This window comes from Aspergillus ibericus (assembly GCF_003184845.1).
Source record: "Aspergillus ibericus CBS 121593 unplaced genomic scaffold BO80scaffold_50, whole genome shotgun sequence".
NCBI classification, from domain to species: domain Eukaryota; kingdom Fungi; phylum Ascomycota; class Eurotiomycetes; order Eurotiales; family Aspergillaceae; genus Aspergillus; species Aspergillus ibericus.
In genome coordinates this window covers 102,840-119,686 of record NW_020292148.1, presented here as the reverse complement: position 1 = coordinate 119,686, position 16,847 = coordinate 102,840, and the positions used below count along the sequence as shown (strand labels likewise).

Below are 16,847 nucleotides of genomic sequence, written 5' to 3'. Positions count from 1 at the left end.
GTCAGCTTGAGAGGCACGGTAGACTGGTTCTGCAGTAGCCAGAGCGGTTAGCGGTAGAGATGAGAGAGAAAAACAACATACAAGGTGGAGGCAGCCTGCTTTTGAACGATGTTCAATATGAGATAGGATCAGTCTTCCGTCAGTTTCTTCCACAACGGCTCACGCTGCTGTCATGCTTTGACATTGAGACCAATTAAAGGATGTCGCGGAGCTGCGTGCTCATGGGAATGAATTCGGACAGAGCTCAAGAAGTCGTTGCCAGTCAGGGTCAGGCAACCCACGTGCCCCCCTGACTGGGGTCGGCAGCACCCATGGGTCACTCCTGTCAGACGGTCTGGAGTCTTGTCGATCATCCCCAGATCAACCTTATTTGGACCTGGAGCAAATGCTTCCCCACGATACTGTACTGACATCATACGGGATCATCTTCCTGCCAAGCTGGCTTGTGACCGTACTTTAACCAGCGGCATGCTCTGACTTTAAGTCGGATTCGGCGTTAACAGAAGATGATCCACTCATGTGCTGACGGCTTTGGAAAAAGAAACCAGGCAACATAATGTTCCGGATGCGACCCGATCGCCCGTAAATCCTCGGCAGATCATAGAAAAGACGGAGGACATGATCTCACAGAAGGCTAAAGTGTCCAATGGCCTTGGAAGGAATAATTCGAGCTGAGGAAAGGGAGACAAGAAATACCGGGGGAGGAGAACACGCCAGCTCTGCTCAAGGAGAACTCCAGGTCGATGTACACAAACTGGTTGGTACGTAACAGAGGTAACGTATCAGCTGAGAGAAATTGCCGGACACAATGCTCATAATGGCTTTTTCTCTTCATCTTCTTTTCTTCTGATTTAGTGCTTGGAGGAATGGTAATGTGGATGGAGTTCCCGCTACTCGTTCAGGGGTCTTTGGCACTTCCCATGACAACTCATAACCAGGGCTGCATGTTGTGATAACTCCATTTCCATAGATCACCCGACCTCGTAAAAGTGTCAAGAAAAAAGCCCTTCAAAAGTTGAGAGGATAAAAGCTGTAGTTGTGCAGAGAGCGCGACATGGTCCATAAGTATTGTTTGAACAGCCACGACTTAGTCGAGTCGCTCGGAGATGATAACAAGGCAGATGGTTGGATGTGAGGAGAAAAATAGTGGAGGACCTGACCTGGTCCACGGCTAATAATCTTCACAGTCATGGCTTTGTCCGATGGCCTTCAGATTAAGGTTAGAAACAGATCGCACGCCAGTAAGAGGATGGGTGGATAAGGCAGGTCGGACCGTGTCCGGTGGCCGAGGGGATGGGATATGGAACGATTCATAGTGGGTAGGATGAGAGGCGATGGAAACATGAGAGTAGAAGAGTCGCAGTTGGAACAATCTCGCGCAAGGGGCGAAGGTCACAACACCTCGCTTAGCCTATCATTCACGGCAGGGATTCACGGCCTTAGCAACCCACCCCCCCTTTGTGCTTGAGGCTTAACATGTCACCCTGATATTTGAGTATGAAAGACACGTAGAAGCTTATACCAAAATAATGCTCGAAAGTAATAACATGTCCCCGGCAAATTGCTACAATTACTGGGCCAAAGAAATGGCGCAATGAAACATTGAGACTGAATAATATGTGGTCAACGACTACTGGAACTGATTGAATAATCAAGTACAAAAGGATATCAAATTGTCGCCGGTCAACCCCAGATTCAATTCCCCTTTCTCAATTCCTGCTTTTCGTTTCTGGACGAGGGAGCTCCCTCTCTTCGACTTTTCGAACATGCCAGTGATAAACTTGACTAAGAAACCAATCATAATACAAAGATCAATAAACCCGACAAGAGAAAGGAAGAGACTTTTGTGGCATGTGTCAGTGACGGTTGATGGTCCAAACCACTGCATAGGGCTGGCTGTGATTGCGTTGGAAGATATGGAAAGCATGCACTTTAATCTTGATGCTGGTGCCGGGCTGCAGACCTTTCCACTCGACTTGCTCGACATTGTTCTTTCGGTCAAACTCAGGACTATCACCCATGTTACCGTGTCTTTCCCTGCCGTCTGGACCGACCACACTCAGATCCAAATCATTCTGGAGCTCGGTACCAGGGGGGTCAGTCCAAACTAAAGTTACCTTGATAGTCGAACTTTCCGCTCCCGGCGGGATTGGGACGTCGAACTCTCTGCTCTGGCCTTGGGCCAGGGGACCTCCTTCAACAAAGCCTCCGTCGTTCTGGTTGGGGAGGATCACTGATTTGGACAGATTCACGCGCCCAAAGCCACTGCTGTTGTTTGGGGACGGTCCGGCCTCACTTGGGACATACTGACCAGTCAGTTCAACCGCTCCATTGATTAGCAATGCCTTGATCAGGGCTGCGGTGGGCTGCTGGGTTCCATTCTTCATCAAAGACTCCCGCAGCACTGCAGCACCACCCGCAACGAGAGGAGTCGCCATACTGGTCCCAGCCAGAAACCACCAGGCCGGATCATCGCTGTGCCCAAAGTCCTCCTCTGCCTTAATCACTTTCCTGGACAGGGCCGATAGAATTGCTGTTCCTGGCGCGACAATGTCGGGTTTGATGCGCCCTTCCTTGGTGGGACCGCGGCTGCTGAAGGCTGCCATTCCCTGCGGTCGATCCGCCATCAGATCTCCCGTAATGGGACCTCGAGGCCATCGAGAACCATATCGAATCGGAACCTCCGGGCGTTCATTCTCACTCGCTCCCACCGTGATGCAGTTTTTGGCGGCCCCTTCCGCCCCAATCTGGCGGGGGTCAATGACTCCGTTTCGATCTGCGTCGACTCCACTATTACCGGCGGCGAAAAGAATCACCATATCTTTGTGATCCCAGACAAACTGATCAATGGCTTCACTGGACTGGTTATATGGCAGCTGGGTACCATCGAAGGATTTGGTACCCCATGAGTTCGTATGGATACGCGCTTGAGCTTGATCATCTGCTTTAGCTTTATCGTCCCTGTACGGCGGCGAGAAAAGATCGTATAAATTAGATGGAATTCCGCCAAGTCCATTGTGACGGTCAAGAAGAGATTGCAGCACAAGCTTGGCTTGCGGTGCGGTGCCGCGGATATCCCCACCCATCGCCACAGAATTCCCATCCCCAAGAACCGATCCACAGACATGAGTACCATGGCCGTCGGGATCACAGGCCTTCCTGGGACGTCCCAGGGCGTAAAGACGACTGACTCGGCCGGTAAAAGCAGGGTGAACATCCCGTTTCGAGCCCTTATCAAATCCAGTATCGGCCACTGCTACGAACTGCCCTTCACCTTCAAAGTCACAGCCATTGACTTGGACAGGAGCCCCCATGATGGCTGTTGCCCGAGTGTTGAACAGTCGCGCCTTATAAACTGGTTCAATGACCCGCACTTCGTCGATGGCAGCAAGATCATCCAGGTATTGGTTTTCGACATTAACCCGGATCTTATTCCCTGCCACTTCCAAATCGGCCGGATCTGCATGTACAGCAGCTCCGATTGCTCTTCGAAGGCCCGGTGCTTCGGGATCCACATACTTATGGAGGCCGATGTCCACGAGATGAGAGGTACGATTTTTGGGCACGGCTGGAAATAGAGACTCCTCTGCAGCATGGGCGGAAGATTTCAAACTCGATTCAACGACGAAATGATCCAAGTAATCGTTCATCCAAGAGACATACCCAAGGTCTTTGATGTTTGAAAGTTGATCTCGTTTCTTCAACTCACAGAGATAGGTGTTCGCAGAGACATACTCCAGGATCTTGACTCCTAATCCCTCAAGTTCAAGTTCCTGCACATCGGAAAGGGGCTCGTTGGTCTGGACCAGGATATGATTTGAGATTGATACATCCTCCGACTGGAGCCCCAAAGCACTGAGTAACGGACGTTGTGCCGTGGGGTTCAGTCGGTTTCCATTAATTGTGAGGACAGACATGATGATGTATTCTGCCACAGCAAGGCTGATGATACAACACCGTTTACGAAAGTAAGATAGAACAGGATAGTTCAGCAGATAAACATGTGAATTGAAGGGATGGAATGATAGTAAAGGAGTGCTATTGAGATGTCAGGATTACCTCTGGGGGCTTCTTTCGATGGTTTATCGATGTCTTTTATAGGTGAGAGAGGACAGACGTTGACCCCAGGAGCCAAACCCAGGAATGTAGGTTTTGAGCGAAGAAGTCCTCTGACCATCCTCATTGATCCGGTGACTATATTTCGTGAAATGGAGCAATCTAGGCTCGACCCCTTGCTCTCGATCAAAACACATCTTTCTGCTCGTTGGCGGATTGAATACGATATAGCTGTGCAACTGCAAGGCCTTGGCGCCCGTATAAGCTTTGGCTACCAGCGATTGCCTATAACCACAGCCTCTTCCTCAAGCGCTACCAATCATGATACAGTAGACACGAGCCATGGGAGAGACAGCTAGCTATTCTCAACTTTATCAACCAGCCATCGAGACTGATGCCATTAGACTTGCTCTATTCTCGAACCAGTTCATGCAACAACACCATTTCTGTGATAACCCACCTGTCCGAATCTGGCTTAGAGCGATGCAGCCAATTGTGCCTATCTCACGGATTCCGTTCGAGGTATTCATCCTCCAAGACATCCGTGACTACCATCCTGATCATCAGATGGATGGCTGCCCCATGCAAACGCACCAGGCTTGGCATAAACCCCGCAATACCACTCCCAGCGATTGATGCGGCCGTTCGCGTCCATTTGACCCCGTTCCAGACTGGTCTGGGTGGGCTTGACGTCCGGTTCTCGTGCTAATCCCAAATCTCTGCTGTGGGTTCGTATTCGTGTGAGCGTAAAGCCTAACCTAAAGCTAAATTTTGAGCGGATCTGAACTTACGCTGGATCTTTAGTAGAGATACTTCATGGTAAGCTTGGAGGTCGATTGGTATCTAAGTATCACGTCATGAACCTAGAATCTGCAGGATCTGTTGTAGCTGGCTAGCTGTAGTTCTAGCTTGAGGCGGTGGTGAGATGGGATCGACGGCGATCGTCTGACCGGGACGTCCCGGACGGGGACTACGGCGGACCTTTGCCGCATGGCCGCTATAGCCTGCCGTACCGGAGGCTGTGCAGCGGAGAAATAAGCCTCTTTCTGCCTCCCCTCCTTCCTGCCTTACGGATAGGTTACTTAGGCGAGGATCATGGTCTTTTTCTTGTTGAATGGAAAAGGCTGGAATTGAATACAAATCAACCTAGGTCCTATTTTAGGCTTATGATCCTAACTAAAAGCTGACATGATATTTTAGACCGGGGTGACTTACTAGTTGTATACACTGAAGATGAGGTTGAATTGACAGCCATTGATTTTAAAGGCGGCGCATCGCAGCCTGCAAACCTTCCTACATACACACTTCGTACCAGCTATCCATCACCTGCGAGATGGCATCCAACCCCCTATGCCTATCCCGCGAGGATCCTCATCCACCCTCCCCGGTCGAGAAGATCGTTTTCAATCTCCTGTGCACCTACCTCCCGCCAGATTCCTCTCTAACAGCCATGGAAGCAGCGAGCCAAATCCACGCCGAATTCCCAAGTACCCCACCCAAGCCCAGAGACGATGATGACTTGGCCCGACCGGAAACACCCGAACACTTTCTCTTCGAGCTATGGGAGATGATGTTTCGCATTGTGCCTCAGCTACACTGGGGCGAGGAACCCATGCAACGGTTCTGCAAGCCGTCAGATCGTTACCTAAAGTCCGCGTTGAAGATGAGGACCAAGAAGATGGGTATAAAGATTGGTCACTCAAGGGTTATCTTCTTTACGGCTTAGATGAGCGGTGGCGTCGTATGTATCATTCTGTCATTTCTCGCCAATTCTGTGTGCTGTGGTAAGTCAACTAACAGTGTATCCTAGAGACCAGGACCCCCGAAGAACTCGGCGACAAGTGGGATTTGAAGCACAGGAATCTCAACGGGCTTCTGGCCCACTTCGCTAATCGTGGAATCTATTCGCCTTGGGATTGGGTAGCTTTGCGCAGTATGGTATCGTTAGAGACGCATAAGAGGATAGGTCATAAGGTACTGCTGAACGCTGCTATCCCGAATGCGACGGTCTGGATTATTTTGTCTGCACCCACTCTCTATACAGCTTGTCGGGAACGGAAGTGTGCGGACAAGGAGACACGAGGGCAATTGTGGAAGGCGGATCAATTGCAGGGCTTCTCAATCCCACGGTGGAAGTTCTGGAGGCATCGACTGGAGGAGGTGAAGGGCCATCCGGATGGGACGGAGGAATTCAGGGAACTGTGTCAAACTGCGCTTGATGCGATGGACAGATGCGAAAAGCCGTGAGGTAAGCGGATATATCTATGGCCTTGGCTATGTCCATGTTCAACCTGCAAGATCAGTCCGAGCATGCGAGAGCAGTCACCATTCCTCAAGGGGTAAGGTAAGTCGCATGATCTTCGGCTCACCGGCCTGACCACCTCGAGTTGCAACTCCTGCTGGCCCCGCACAGCGTGCTTGGAAGTCGGAATGGCTTGCTGATCCTTCCTAGCCAGGTAACTGCACACTGGAGGATATCCCGCGCTTCTAGAATGAAACGTCTCAAGTCCACTTCATGCCTTCGCAGGAGGACATCGGGTGGCATTGTACCCGAGTTCCGGACAACTTGCGCATTCGGCCATGATGGCCAGTACTCCAACGGCAGGTGAGATAGACATCAAAATCCAGATATTATCTAGCCAAACCTTCTGTAATTAAAGTCGGAGGATCAGGGATAGCAGGACCGCCAATCCCGGGCCTAAAAAGGTAAAGGACGCAATTCTGACAACGACCGAACCAAGCCCCGGAACAGTTTAATGCATGACATCGCAGCATAACCCAGCATCCAAGCATTGTTCAATCACGGAGACTGTGCACCGAAGAGACTGAGAATAAAAATAGACCTGGAGCCGTTTCATACCAGCCGCAGATCCACAGCGGTGTTGCATCTGGGGCTGGCTCGTCGGAACCGAACCGACCAGCCCACCGTTGTTCAAACACAGAAAAAGCGAGGTAAGACCACCCGTTCGTGTTTTTCGGTCCTCTCGCCAAGTCCCTCCAACTTGCGGGGTGAATCTCATAATATCCCAAAGACCAGAATGTCTAGCCAAGATGGTCATCACCCCCGGCAGCGGAACCCAAAATTGAGTCAACGGTCGAACCTAACCTCCTCAATCAACCCCCTTTCAGACCGAACCTTACCGATCGCAGTCTCGATAAGGAAGATCGGCGATTCCTCCGTTTGGAATCCCCACAATCTGAAATTAAGCTCCAGCCCGCGGTATCAGACCTCAAACGCCCCTGACCCCTCCATATACCCATCGCCCGACTTCTCGGAGATGCTGCTTTCAGAGGGGAGGCAAAAGATATAAAAGCATACAAGTATCCTGTCTGAACTGCTTCTATTCCATCCATCATCACAGCATCTGTCTCTTTCTCGGCCATCTCCTTCACTCGCTCTCTCTTTCTATTTCATTCCTTGACGGGTACGTTGATTCCCATCACAAACATATTAAAAATCATTTCTAACGAAGAGTAACATACAGAACCAATCCCGCAAAAATGCAGTTCACCACCCTCGCCGCCTTCGCCACTGCCTTCCTGGCTGCTTTCGTCGTCGCCGACCCCAACCCCAACCCCAACCCCGAGGCCTTCAACATCGGCATCGGTGGTCACGCCGGTGCTGCTGCCAACGTCGCTGCCAAGGCTGGTCTTGGTGCCGGTGCTGGTATCCACTTCAAGGCTTAAGCAGGTCTTTTTGCCGAGAGGTTGGTGCTTTTCCTGACTAGGAAATCTTGTGGATTTATGTGCTGATTGTTGGATTATAGGGACCGGTCCCTCTCGATACCCGCTATGCTGGAACATACATAGTGCTTGAATGGATGGGATTGCTTGGATTGGAATGGAGTGGATTGGGTTGGGCAATGTTTGATTTATTTAGTGGAGAGATGGGTATAATTGATAATGTTCTATCAGAGATCTTTTCTCGTTTTTGTAGTATATGTAGGTTGTTGACGTAGTAGGTGATGAGTTTCTACACGTCAAAATTGGAGCAGGAGCCTAAGATCTGAGTATGAACTTCGCTTTGCGTTCTGGGTGATGGCATTTGGACGCTCTTCACTGGAATAGAGAGGGATTTCATTAGTAAGCGTATCCATGATTCTCAATGTAGAAGCTTCCATCAGGATACACAAAGCTCCTTCTATTTCAAAAGGCAGGCAGGATAACTAGCAAGAGCATTGCCCTGAGTGCGAGTCGCGGCATCGGCCTTCTGCCCAAGACAACGCTCGCTTCCAAGAGTTGCGTCAGGGAAGTAAATCACATTCTGTATTTCATTCACCGTTAAATATCCAACAATACAACAAGCAACAAGCAACAAGCAATGTCTGCAAATATAGAAATTCAGCGAAAGCCAATCTGACAACACGTCCATCCAAGATCGGCCCAATCTCTATCCAAAAGTATCAAAAATCCGGTCTATTATGCCCACATGGCCTTGAATTTTTCATTAAATTCGGCCTGGAGCATTCTAAAGGCTTTGACGACTTGCAAAAATTCCTTCTCGTTGAAATCGCTGAAAGAGTCACTGCTCTGCTGGGTGGGCGCAATGCTACTCGTCCCCTTTCCTTGCTTCTGTTTAGCATTCGTGGTGGACTTTTCGGGTGCCTTGGGGACATTGTCCACATTTTCGCTCGGATTGTCATCCATCATCTCGTCTTCCCAGCTGTCTGCAACTTTTGGTTTCTTTGCTTTGGCGATGGGGCCCTGAGCGAGCGGAGTCTTGGCTTTGGATTGAGCCGTAGCCGAGGTTCGACCAGCTAATTTTGTGGTTCTTCCGGAGGATGGCGACGGGGATGGGGATGACTGGTCTGCGTCAATAGCATTATCATCCAAGCTGAGCTCGTGGTTATCCCCACTACCGGCCACATCCAACAAATCCAGATCTGTGTTAGGGGACAGCTTGAGGAAGTTCTCAAGGCTGGTGACAATGGTCGCAAGAACAAGGGAAAAGTCATTCAGAAGAAACCAAATGTCGCCTCTGCGGATCATATTGCCCGTTTCCAAAGCGCGCACATTGCCATGCTTGAAGAAGTCGTATAGATAGGCGTTTAGTGCAAACCGGCTCTCTTCGGGGAAAAGGCCAACATAAGGAACCACGGCCCGCTCCAGCCAGACGCCGCTACGGACCTTTTGACTGAGGTCCTCGATACTCTGCCATTCATCTCTATGCCCCGACAGTGCAACGAATGAAGATGTGACTCGAGTGGGAGGGGTGATGGGCAACGAGCGGCTGATTTCTTCCGGGGACTTATCGCCTCCGCATTTGATTCCTGTGAGCGGGAGAAAGCAGTCTGGACCCTTGACATGCTGCTCAACAAAGGTGGTAACATAGGCGGAGTAGATATCGAGAGTCTTCTTATTGTGGCAGCGGAGGACTCTAGCAGCCTGCTTTGGCAGGCCTGGAAGGACCACGACAGAGGCCGACTTCTTCTCAAACGCCCGAAGACATTCCATTATAGCAGGCCGTAAGTATTGGCGTCCAAAGAGGTGAGACATCACAAGCATTAACTTGAGAACGACATCCCCGGGTTTACTGTCGATGTCCTTGCATAATCGGTGAAAATAGCCGTCACTGAGGAGCGCATGAAATGCAAAGCTGGAATTTTCGGTATAGTACAGATGCGCCACTGTACCTGCAAAGTTGAGGGGAAACCCACTTGTGTCTAGGAGATGGTTCCGCCGAAGGTATTCGATCGAAAATCGCAGATGATGAAGGACGGTATGCTTGGACTCTGGGCCACCGAGATAGATCCGTGGACACGACAGGATCGAATTGATCGCTTTGACAGCAAATGGAGCCTGTCCTGATTTTTGTAGTAAAATAAAGAGTCGTAGCACCAAGCTCGTTGTAATGGGGAAATGACCATTCAGACTCGGGAGCCTTGAGCTCAGTAAACGGCAAACTTTGGAATGTGAGACACATTGGAAAACCACGTTGCCCAAAAAGTCGAAGCCTCGGCGTCCAGCTCGACCGGCTGCTTGCCGGAATCCAAGGGCTGTCAGGAAGACAGAATCGCCAGAGAAGACGACAGTCTTGCAAGGCATGTTGATTCCCAGAGCCAATGTCCCTGTAGCGATGACCACGCGTAGGTAACCCTTGCGGAAGAGCATCTCGCACACCTGACGGTACTTTCGATTCATACCGGCATGGTGGACACCGATTCCACGCTTAAGGGCATCGACTAGCCATTGGGGGGTCTCACGTCTCTTGAGCTCATCAGCATAGGCCTCAAATTCGGAAGGCAATAGCTTCTTTCTGTCGGCAAGGGAAAATCTGGGATCTGGCTCGTCAGGGTCAAAGGATGCGTGCCAGCTTGACTCCTCGGTAGCTTTCTCACGCATCTGCTCATCTTTGGACATGCTCTCTCCTTTTTTCGCCTGCTTGGTTGGCAGTTTCTGCTTGGCACGCTTGGCCTCCGCCTTTTTCCAGGTTTCCCACTCAGCTATCTTTTGTGCCCAAGCTGAACTCGAAGCTTTCCAATGGGCCTCAGACTCTAGCAATTCATTCAGAACATGTTGGCATAACTTTTCGCACCAACTCCGATCATAGTTAAAGAAAAGCGCTGGAAGAGCGTCCTGGTCATGTAGGGAACAAATGAGGGGAAGGGTCGTATCAAGAAGACTGTTCTTGTTTATTACCCGGGGTGTTCCTGGTTCGCCTAGTACGCCAGATGATACCTGAACATTAGTTCTGTTGCCGGACTGATTCTCAGGTGAAAGCTCCCGCAGAACCGCATCAAATGGCGAGTCCGGGTTGTTCATCCAATATTTCAACACAACTTTCAGCTGAGCCTCCCACTTCAGTATGCTAGCCTTCGAGATAATGGTTGGGAGTGCAATCGAAGGATCTAATTCTGGGTCAAGCGGATACTTTTCCGTTTTGTACTTGTCCATGGCCTTCCAAAGTGTCCAACAATCGCGTGGCTCCAAGGTTAAGTCGTCTGGGATTCCTTTGGATCGGTTAATGAGACTTGTGACTGGATGTATGAACGACATGTCCGGGCAACCATCGAGACCGAGTGCGGCCATATCGGTGACATCAAGTAGCCCCTTAAAGAGGAAAGCCTGCGGAGGATTGTACTTGAACTTCCTCAAATCAGACCAGCGCGTCTTATGTTCAATCATCTTCAAGTCACAGCCATTTTCCTTCTGAGTCAAGCTGAGCCAGTTATTGAATTCCTTCGGGTTTCCAACCGTCGCAGAGAGTGCAATAATAGGGCATGGGGCAAGGAGAAGCAATTGCTCCCATACGACACCATCTTCCGCTTGGCCGATGCAGTGGATCTCATCAAAAATTATCCGTTTGATTCGAGATGACCATGACATAGCATTCGATGGAGCAAGAAGCATGATCTGAAGTATATGAGGGACTGTGATCAAGACTTGACAGCCAGTCGGGTTGTTGATGCGGTAATCACGCGTGTGAATGGCCCAGACAGACTTCCCAGCCTTGCTAAATCTTGCCTGGACTTCAGCGGCGATTTGATTGACAAGGGCTTTGGTCGGCGCAACATATACCAAGACACCATCATTGCTATCTTCGAGGACCTGCTTCATTGCGTAGAAACTGGGCAACTTTCAGAATTTATTCCCCAGTAGCATGGCCATATCATGTACTTACGAGATGAATGTTTTCCCCGCACTAGTCGGAGCGACCACGAATAGACTTGCCTTCGCATCGATTTGGTCCAAAATATCTCGCTGCCATCGATCGGGTTCAAAATCATGGACACGAGGATCCGGCGCTGAGTCCATGTTGCGGTCAAAGTATGGCCCTGCATGAACAAGCTGAAATTCTACCGGAGACAAGTCTTCCTGATGGTTGAAGTTGGGAGATACTAGCGGCGTGAACTCGAATGAAAGCTTGCCTGTGCCGTTAGGATGGAGGTCGAGGGCTGGAAGATTAAGCACTTTTATGGTATCTTGTATGCAGCGAGCAATCTCGTCGGTAATGCCTTGCTTCGCCTTTGAAATTTGGAGGATAGTGTACCATGTGAGCGCCACTATCGGCATAGACTTGTCGTGCTCCTTGGTCGCACACTTTTGTTTCCAGAGTTGTACCAGAGTGCTTACCAGGTAAGCGAGTATGTCGACCTCCACCAAATACTTCTTTTCCTTTGGTATGCCGACAAGGTACTCACGTGCTTCTAGATACCTTCGGATCAAGTTATTTTCTTGCTCCAGACTTCGGCACTTATAGCCCCAAGCTCTCAATTGCTTTGCATCAGCAGTCTGCCGCTTTTCTTGGATCTGAATCGCCGCTTGGTGTTTAACCGTTGGCGCACTGGTCTTTTTGCGGGTGCCTTTCTTTGGGGAGTTTGCTTTTAGTTCCAGGTTCCCAACTGCTTCAGTCACTGGATGATTTGACTCCCGTGCCGGGTGACCATCCATACATTTCCCAGATTTTAGGAACACTGTCTCTGGTTCCAAAATACCCCCAGCGGCATTTGTGAGACTCGCAGCATACTTCGTAATCTCTGCCATGAAGAACTGATTCCGGCGAAGGAGCTTTTCTGGTAATGGGGCCTCATTTCGTTTATCAAGTGGGCGCTTATGGTTATGCCAGTGACTTATTTCCTCGAAAGTCCGCGACGTCACAAGATTGCTTTTCTCGGTGGAGGCCTCGTCGACGACGAGAGAAATAGGCTTGAGATGAGGATCAAAGACAGGGTTGCCGAAAGGCAGGACGGCACTAGAACGTTTTCCCTGCTCAATAGGCAAGTGCTTTATTGACATCTTCGTCCGCCTGTCCCCGCCTGTCGTTTTCTTGTCTACCTGTTTGCTCACTTCGCTGCCAGGTATCTCAGATCCGCAAAGACGTTTCACCAGTGTGGTGAGCACTGAAAACCTGGCTAATACCGACTGGCTGAACTCACATCCTCGATTTGAGGTGCGACATAACTCTAGCATTGTCAGGAACAAACTTTCGTCTATCATGTCTGCGAGGTCGCAACAGATAGATCGAGTTCTGACACCCTCATGCCACAGCGGGGACTTGAGAATGACCAAAGCTATCTCAGCATACTGCACCAGGAAGGATTTACCATTGCAATTATCTGTGGGGGTGTAGACTCGATTGCCGAGCTTGCATTCGCCCAGAATGACTGTGTGTAGGATTAAGGCACATATTGCCACCATGTCTTTCTCCTCGGGAGAGTCAGAGCTCAGCATGACACTTGCTGTGAGTACTGACACCCATTCGCGTTGGGTGATAGCGTGGCATGTAGTGTCTGTCATGGTGAGAAACTTCTGTAGCATAAACTCAGTCGAAGAGGAATTGGCATGAGTAGCGCTTTGAGAGATATGAGCTTCGGTATGGCCATGGGCTGTCTCGGTATCGGGTTTTGGTGTTCCTTTGGCGTTGGATTCTGATGGCTTTGGGTCTTCTGTTATTTCTCCATCGACAGGCCCCATTTGATAAAGGTTCTGAGCGCGTTCTGCAGAACCCTCTAAAACGGTTGTGAATACCTGTTACTGTTAGAATTTGGACTAATTAGTGGCAAAAGGGAGGGATATACCTTCGTGTCACGACACTCCACGCTGTTCAGCAATGAGATATTGAATCTATGGGCGATAAACCAACGAATCATCGATCTGAGAGCAATACTGGTCGACCAAGTTGCCGACGGAACGTCAACATCGAAATCACCATCCGAGTCATCGTCATCCGATGACATTCTCGGGCCGTGAGGGTTTCCGACCGGCTTTGCTAATATTCTGTGATGCTGGTTGGGTTCAATCAATGCTCCGTCGTGACACATCATGAAATAAACACCCTCTGCGGCAAGGTAATCCTCGAAATCCTGCTTGTCGTATTTCTCAAAGCACTTCACCTCCATGTATGGGACTGCCTTGGGAGCATTTTGCAGAAGATGCTGGAGGATAGCTTCACGAGCGAGTCGATACCTTGGCTTGGAGGCCTTGTCAGCATGCGGGGGAATCGACACGTCCGAGTGTTCTGAAAAGAAGACGATGTGAATATTGCAGTTCCGTTGACGAAGTTGTGCGAGGAATCTTTCCACGATGTAGGTAGCATGAAGCAACTGCAATCCTTTCGAGAAATCATGCTGGTCGTCGGTAAAGCAGTGCAAGAGAAGCGAATCTCCTTCAATGATGAATAGTTCGCTTCCTGCGTAGTCACCCACGAGATCGACAGTACGGGAGTAGATATCGTTGTACCTGACGAGGAATGAGTTAGTACTCTGGCTAAAGGTAGCCTAGTGGGCTGTGTCATACGTACCATTTTAAGAGCTTCTGGGGATTCTCCATGTTGAAAATCTTTAGAGAGAGCCCATAAACTCCAACGGTGTAATATGAGTAATGGAAGATGATGGGAAGAGGGAAGAATTTTCCGCAAGAGTTGGGCGAGTGTCTGTGGGCGCGGGGCAGACGGTAGAGACCAGGTCAGAGTGCACCGCAAGGCTGTAGGCAGCCTTCAAAAAAGCCTTATGCATGTGCCCGGTCAGCTTTGTTGATCTTGATTGTTCACTGAATCTGGTATCTTTGGATGCGGCAAATGAGTATATACAAGATGAACCATTTTCTGAACGATGAAATGATGACAGGCTGACAGGTACCTCTGTCGTTCGGTGCGGGTTGCGTATCAATGGGTCACCACAATCTGCAGCGACTTCTTTGTCTTGGACCATAGTAATTCCTAATTTCTTAGTCAGTGACTAGCATCACAGTCATCATCATATGACAAATTTATACGCCATTAACCACCAAGCGACTCGGCTCTTACCTATACGGTGGCAGTTCTCTTTCTTGATCATGACTCTCGTTTTTACCTTCATACACTCGGATATCCGACCGGAACATGCCTATCGCGATTGACCTTGATGCGTCATCTTTCGACTCATAGGTTGAAAACGGTGAAATCATATCTGAGCCTACTCAGTGATAGTTCAAAATTAACCCCTGCCATACGGGCATTCGAAGGAGCCAAAGATAAAAGCCACTGGATATATTCCTCCGAGATGGGGTGCTAGCTCTTTGGGGGCTGGACAATCTCTGAGGATGCTTGGAGCGAGCTGTTTTATACATTAACAGGTGCTGGGTGGTGATAGACGTCTAAATTTTTAAACCAATGCCCTGGTCAGCATCCATTGGCATAGCCTCCCACTAATGGCATCGCCGCCTCTATGCCTCTCATGGGACAAGCCTGTGCATGCTTACAAATGCCAATCATTGACACACAAGGCTTCCAGTAATCTCACCTTCGGGCCATGGGTGTTGTGACAGAGAGCATATTTGAGAAGACGCTGTTAGCGGCCCATGGTACCTCTTTCATGTTTTGTGCTACTCTCTCAGCAGCTACAGAGGGCAACCGGTGTTTGTCGTCTGATGACCCTCTCAATATACCCGGGGTGGCTCGATCCCATTGTACGGGTGGGCACTCTCTGTGTTTGATTGACACAATCACCATCCATGCAGCGTTTACATTTCGGTATTCCAACCATCTTCATTGTCAGGTTGCAACCTCTTAGCAATGTGGCATGATCTATTGGGACTCCAGCGTGCCCCGCCATTAGAGACCTCCTCTGGGCCAACGCTCACACTGAAAAAGCACTGTTAGGCCAATTTAACATCCACCCTGGTACGTCCTGTCACCAAATCGACCATTCTCTTCGGTCGATAGAATCTCTCATACGGTCTCGTTCGATGTGTTATCTCGGTTTGGGGCGGTTCATCATCAGAGAAGGTGGTAGAGGGGAACGCCCCGATCTCTGCCTAGGTCTTCCTGGTTTCGACCGGCATCGCAACGAGTCCGATATCATCTATCACATCCTCACTAATGAGTTCTTGCTATTACGTGAGCAAAACGGAATCTCATGTTCCTCTGCAACGCTGTCCAGCTCTCCGTCAATCCCGACTTCCCTTGTCTTTGAATGCCTTCCACTCACAAACTTTTTCCATTTTCTAGGACCATAGACGAGCAATCAAAGCGAAATGAGCGTCAATCACTCTGAGCCTCCCAGTTACCTATCCGCTGATTGGATTTTACCCGTCAGCTCGGCCGGTATACTCCTTTGGTGCATCAGCTACGTCCTCATGATCCGCGAGGGCATCCGCACCAAATCTTACACGATGCCACTCTTCGCTCTGGCCAACAACTTCGCCTGGGAGATAGTCTTCACACTTCATTTCGCAGATACTCCCATCAAAACCTCTGCCTTCGTAGCGTGGGCTGTCATAGACGTGGGCCTCGTCTGGCAGACACTGAAATACGGCAAGTATGAATGGGAGCATGCACCGCTTGTGCGAGACAACCTGGGGAAGATATTCTTGATGCTTACGTGCTGGTGCACACTGGGACATTGGCTCTTCCTCGACTGGTGGTTTAGCAGGTTCGGCGATCCGACGGAGTGCAAGTTCTGGGATGGAGGGCTCTCGCAGTTGTTCATCTCGGTATTGTCGCTTAATCAGTTGATTACGCGGGGGCATACGGGTGCGAACTCGATAGCTATCTGGTGAGTGCATGCTCAATTGTGAGAGATATCGTATAATGCTAAGGAGATGGGCCAGGCTCACTCGGACCTTCGCAACGATCCTCATGCCCTACATCCCACTCTTCTGGCGGACCTATACATGGCCGGATAAATATTCCTATGTCCATATGCCGCTGGGAGTCTACCTATGGTTAACCGCGTTGGTTTGCGATCTTCTCTATGGCATTCTGCTTGTCTACATCAGCGGGAGGGAAAGAGTCTTGCCCGACGGCCGAAAGGTTTCTATCTACGCTGGGCATAAAAAAGCTGAATAGCATTCGGAGGGGCTTGGCTTTTGTT

General features: G+C 49.9%; 4 protein-coding genes across 4 annotated transcripts; 2 read left to right on the top strand and 2 right to left on the bottom strand.

Moving 5' to 3' along the window:
• Window positions 1–1,798: 1,798 nt before the first annotated feature.
• On the bottom strand, window positions 1,799–3,917 carry BO80DRAFT_390701 (S8 family serine peptidase; the record flags this gene model as incomplete). The annotated part of the gene is made up of 1 exon (XM_025717157.1): window positions 1,799–3,917. One exon carries the CDS (start codon window positions 3,915–3,917, stop codon window positions 1,857–1,859), a length of 2,061 nt encoding a protein of 686 aa, XP_025571287.1. The 3' UTR covers window positions 1,799–1,856.
• Window positions 3,918–5,430: 1,513 nt separating this feature from the next.
• BO80DRAFT_212118 (DUF3632 domain-containing protein) lies at window positions 5,431–6,362 on the top strand. The gene is made up of 2 exons (XM_025714315.1): window positions 5,431–5,797; window positions 5,867–6,362. The coding sequence occupies exons 1-2, from the start codon at window positions 5,617–5,619 to the stop codon at window positions 6,301–6,303; spliced, it is 618 nt and encodes a 205-aa protein (XP_025571286.1). The 5' UTR covers window positions 5,431–5,616; the 3' UTR covers window positions 6,304–6,362.
• Window positions 6,363–8,153: 1,791 nt separating this feature from the next.
• Window positions 8,154–14,431, bottom strand: BO80DRAFT_390696 (putative DEAD/DEAH box helicase). The gene is made up of 4 exons (XM_025717156.1): window positions 14,297–14,431; window positions 13,575–14,235; window positions 11,678–13,524; window positions 8,154–11,623 (listed from the first exon to the last, which is right to left on the bottom strand). The coding sequence occupies exons 1-4, from the start codon at window positions 14,323–14,325 to the stop codon at window positions 8,476–8,478; spliced, it is 5,685 nt and encodes a 1,894-aa protein (XP_025571285.1). The 5' UTR covers window positions 14,326–14,431; the 3' UTR covers window positions 8,154–8,475.
• Window positions 14,432–16,008: 1,577 nt separating this feature from the next.
• BO80DRAFT_365069 (uncharacterized protein) lies at window positions 16,009–16,822 on the top strand (the record flags this gene model as incomplete). Its single annotated transcript, XM_025716181.1, has 2 exons — window positions 16,009–16,529; window positions 16,585–16,822. 2 exons carry the CDS (start codon window positions 16,009–16,011, stop codon window positions 16,820–16,822), a joined length of 759 nt encoding a protein of 252 aa, XP_025571284.1.
• Between the last annotated feature and the right edge of the window lie 25 nt (window positions 16,823–16,847).

Excerpts from the sequence above, each read along its gene's own strand:
- BO80DRAFT_212118 (XM_025714315.1), top strand. The coding sequence starts at position 5,617 with ATGGGAGATGATGTTTCGCATTGTGCCTCAGCTACACTGGGGCGAGGA. Across the intron at positions 5,798-5,866 it reads CTTAGATGAGCGGTGGCGTC|AGACCAGGACCCCCGAAGAA; the intron begins GTATGTATCATT and ends AGTGTATCCTAG.
- BO80DRAFT_390696 (XM_025717156.1), bottom strand. The coding sequence starts at position 14,325 with ATGGAGAATCCCCAGAAGCTCTTAAAATG. Across the intron at positions 14,236-14,296 it reads CCCCAGAAGCTCTTAAAATG|GTACAACGATATCTACTCCC; the intron begins GTACGTATGACA and ends ATTCCTCGTCAG. Across the intron at positions 11,624-11,677 it reads GCGGGGAAAACATTCATCTC|TTTCTACGCAATGAAGCAGG; the intron begins GTAAGTACATGA and ends AAAGTTGCCCAG.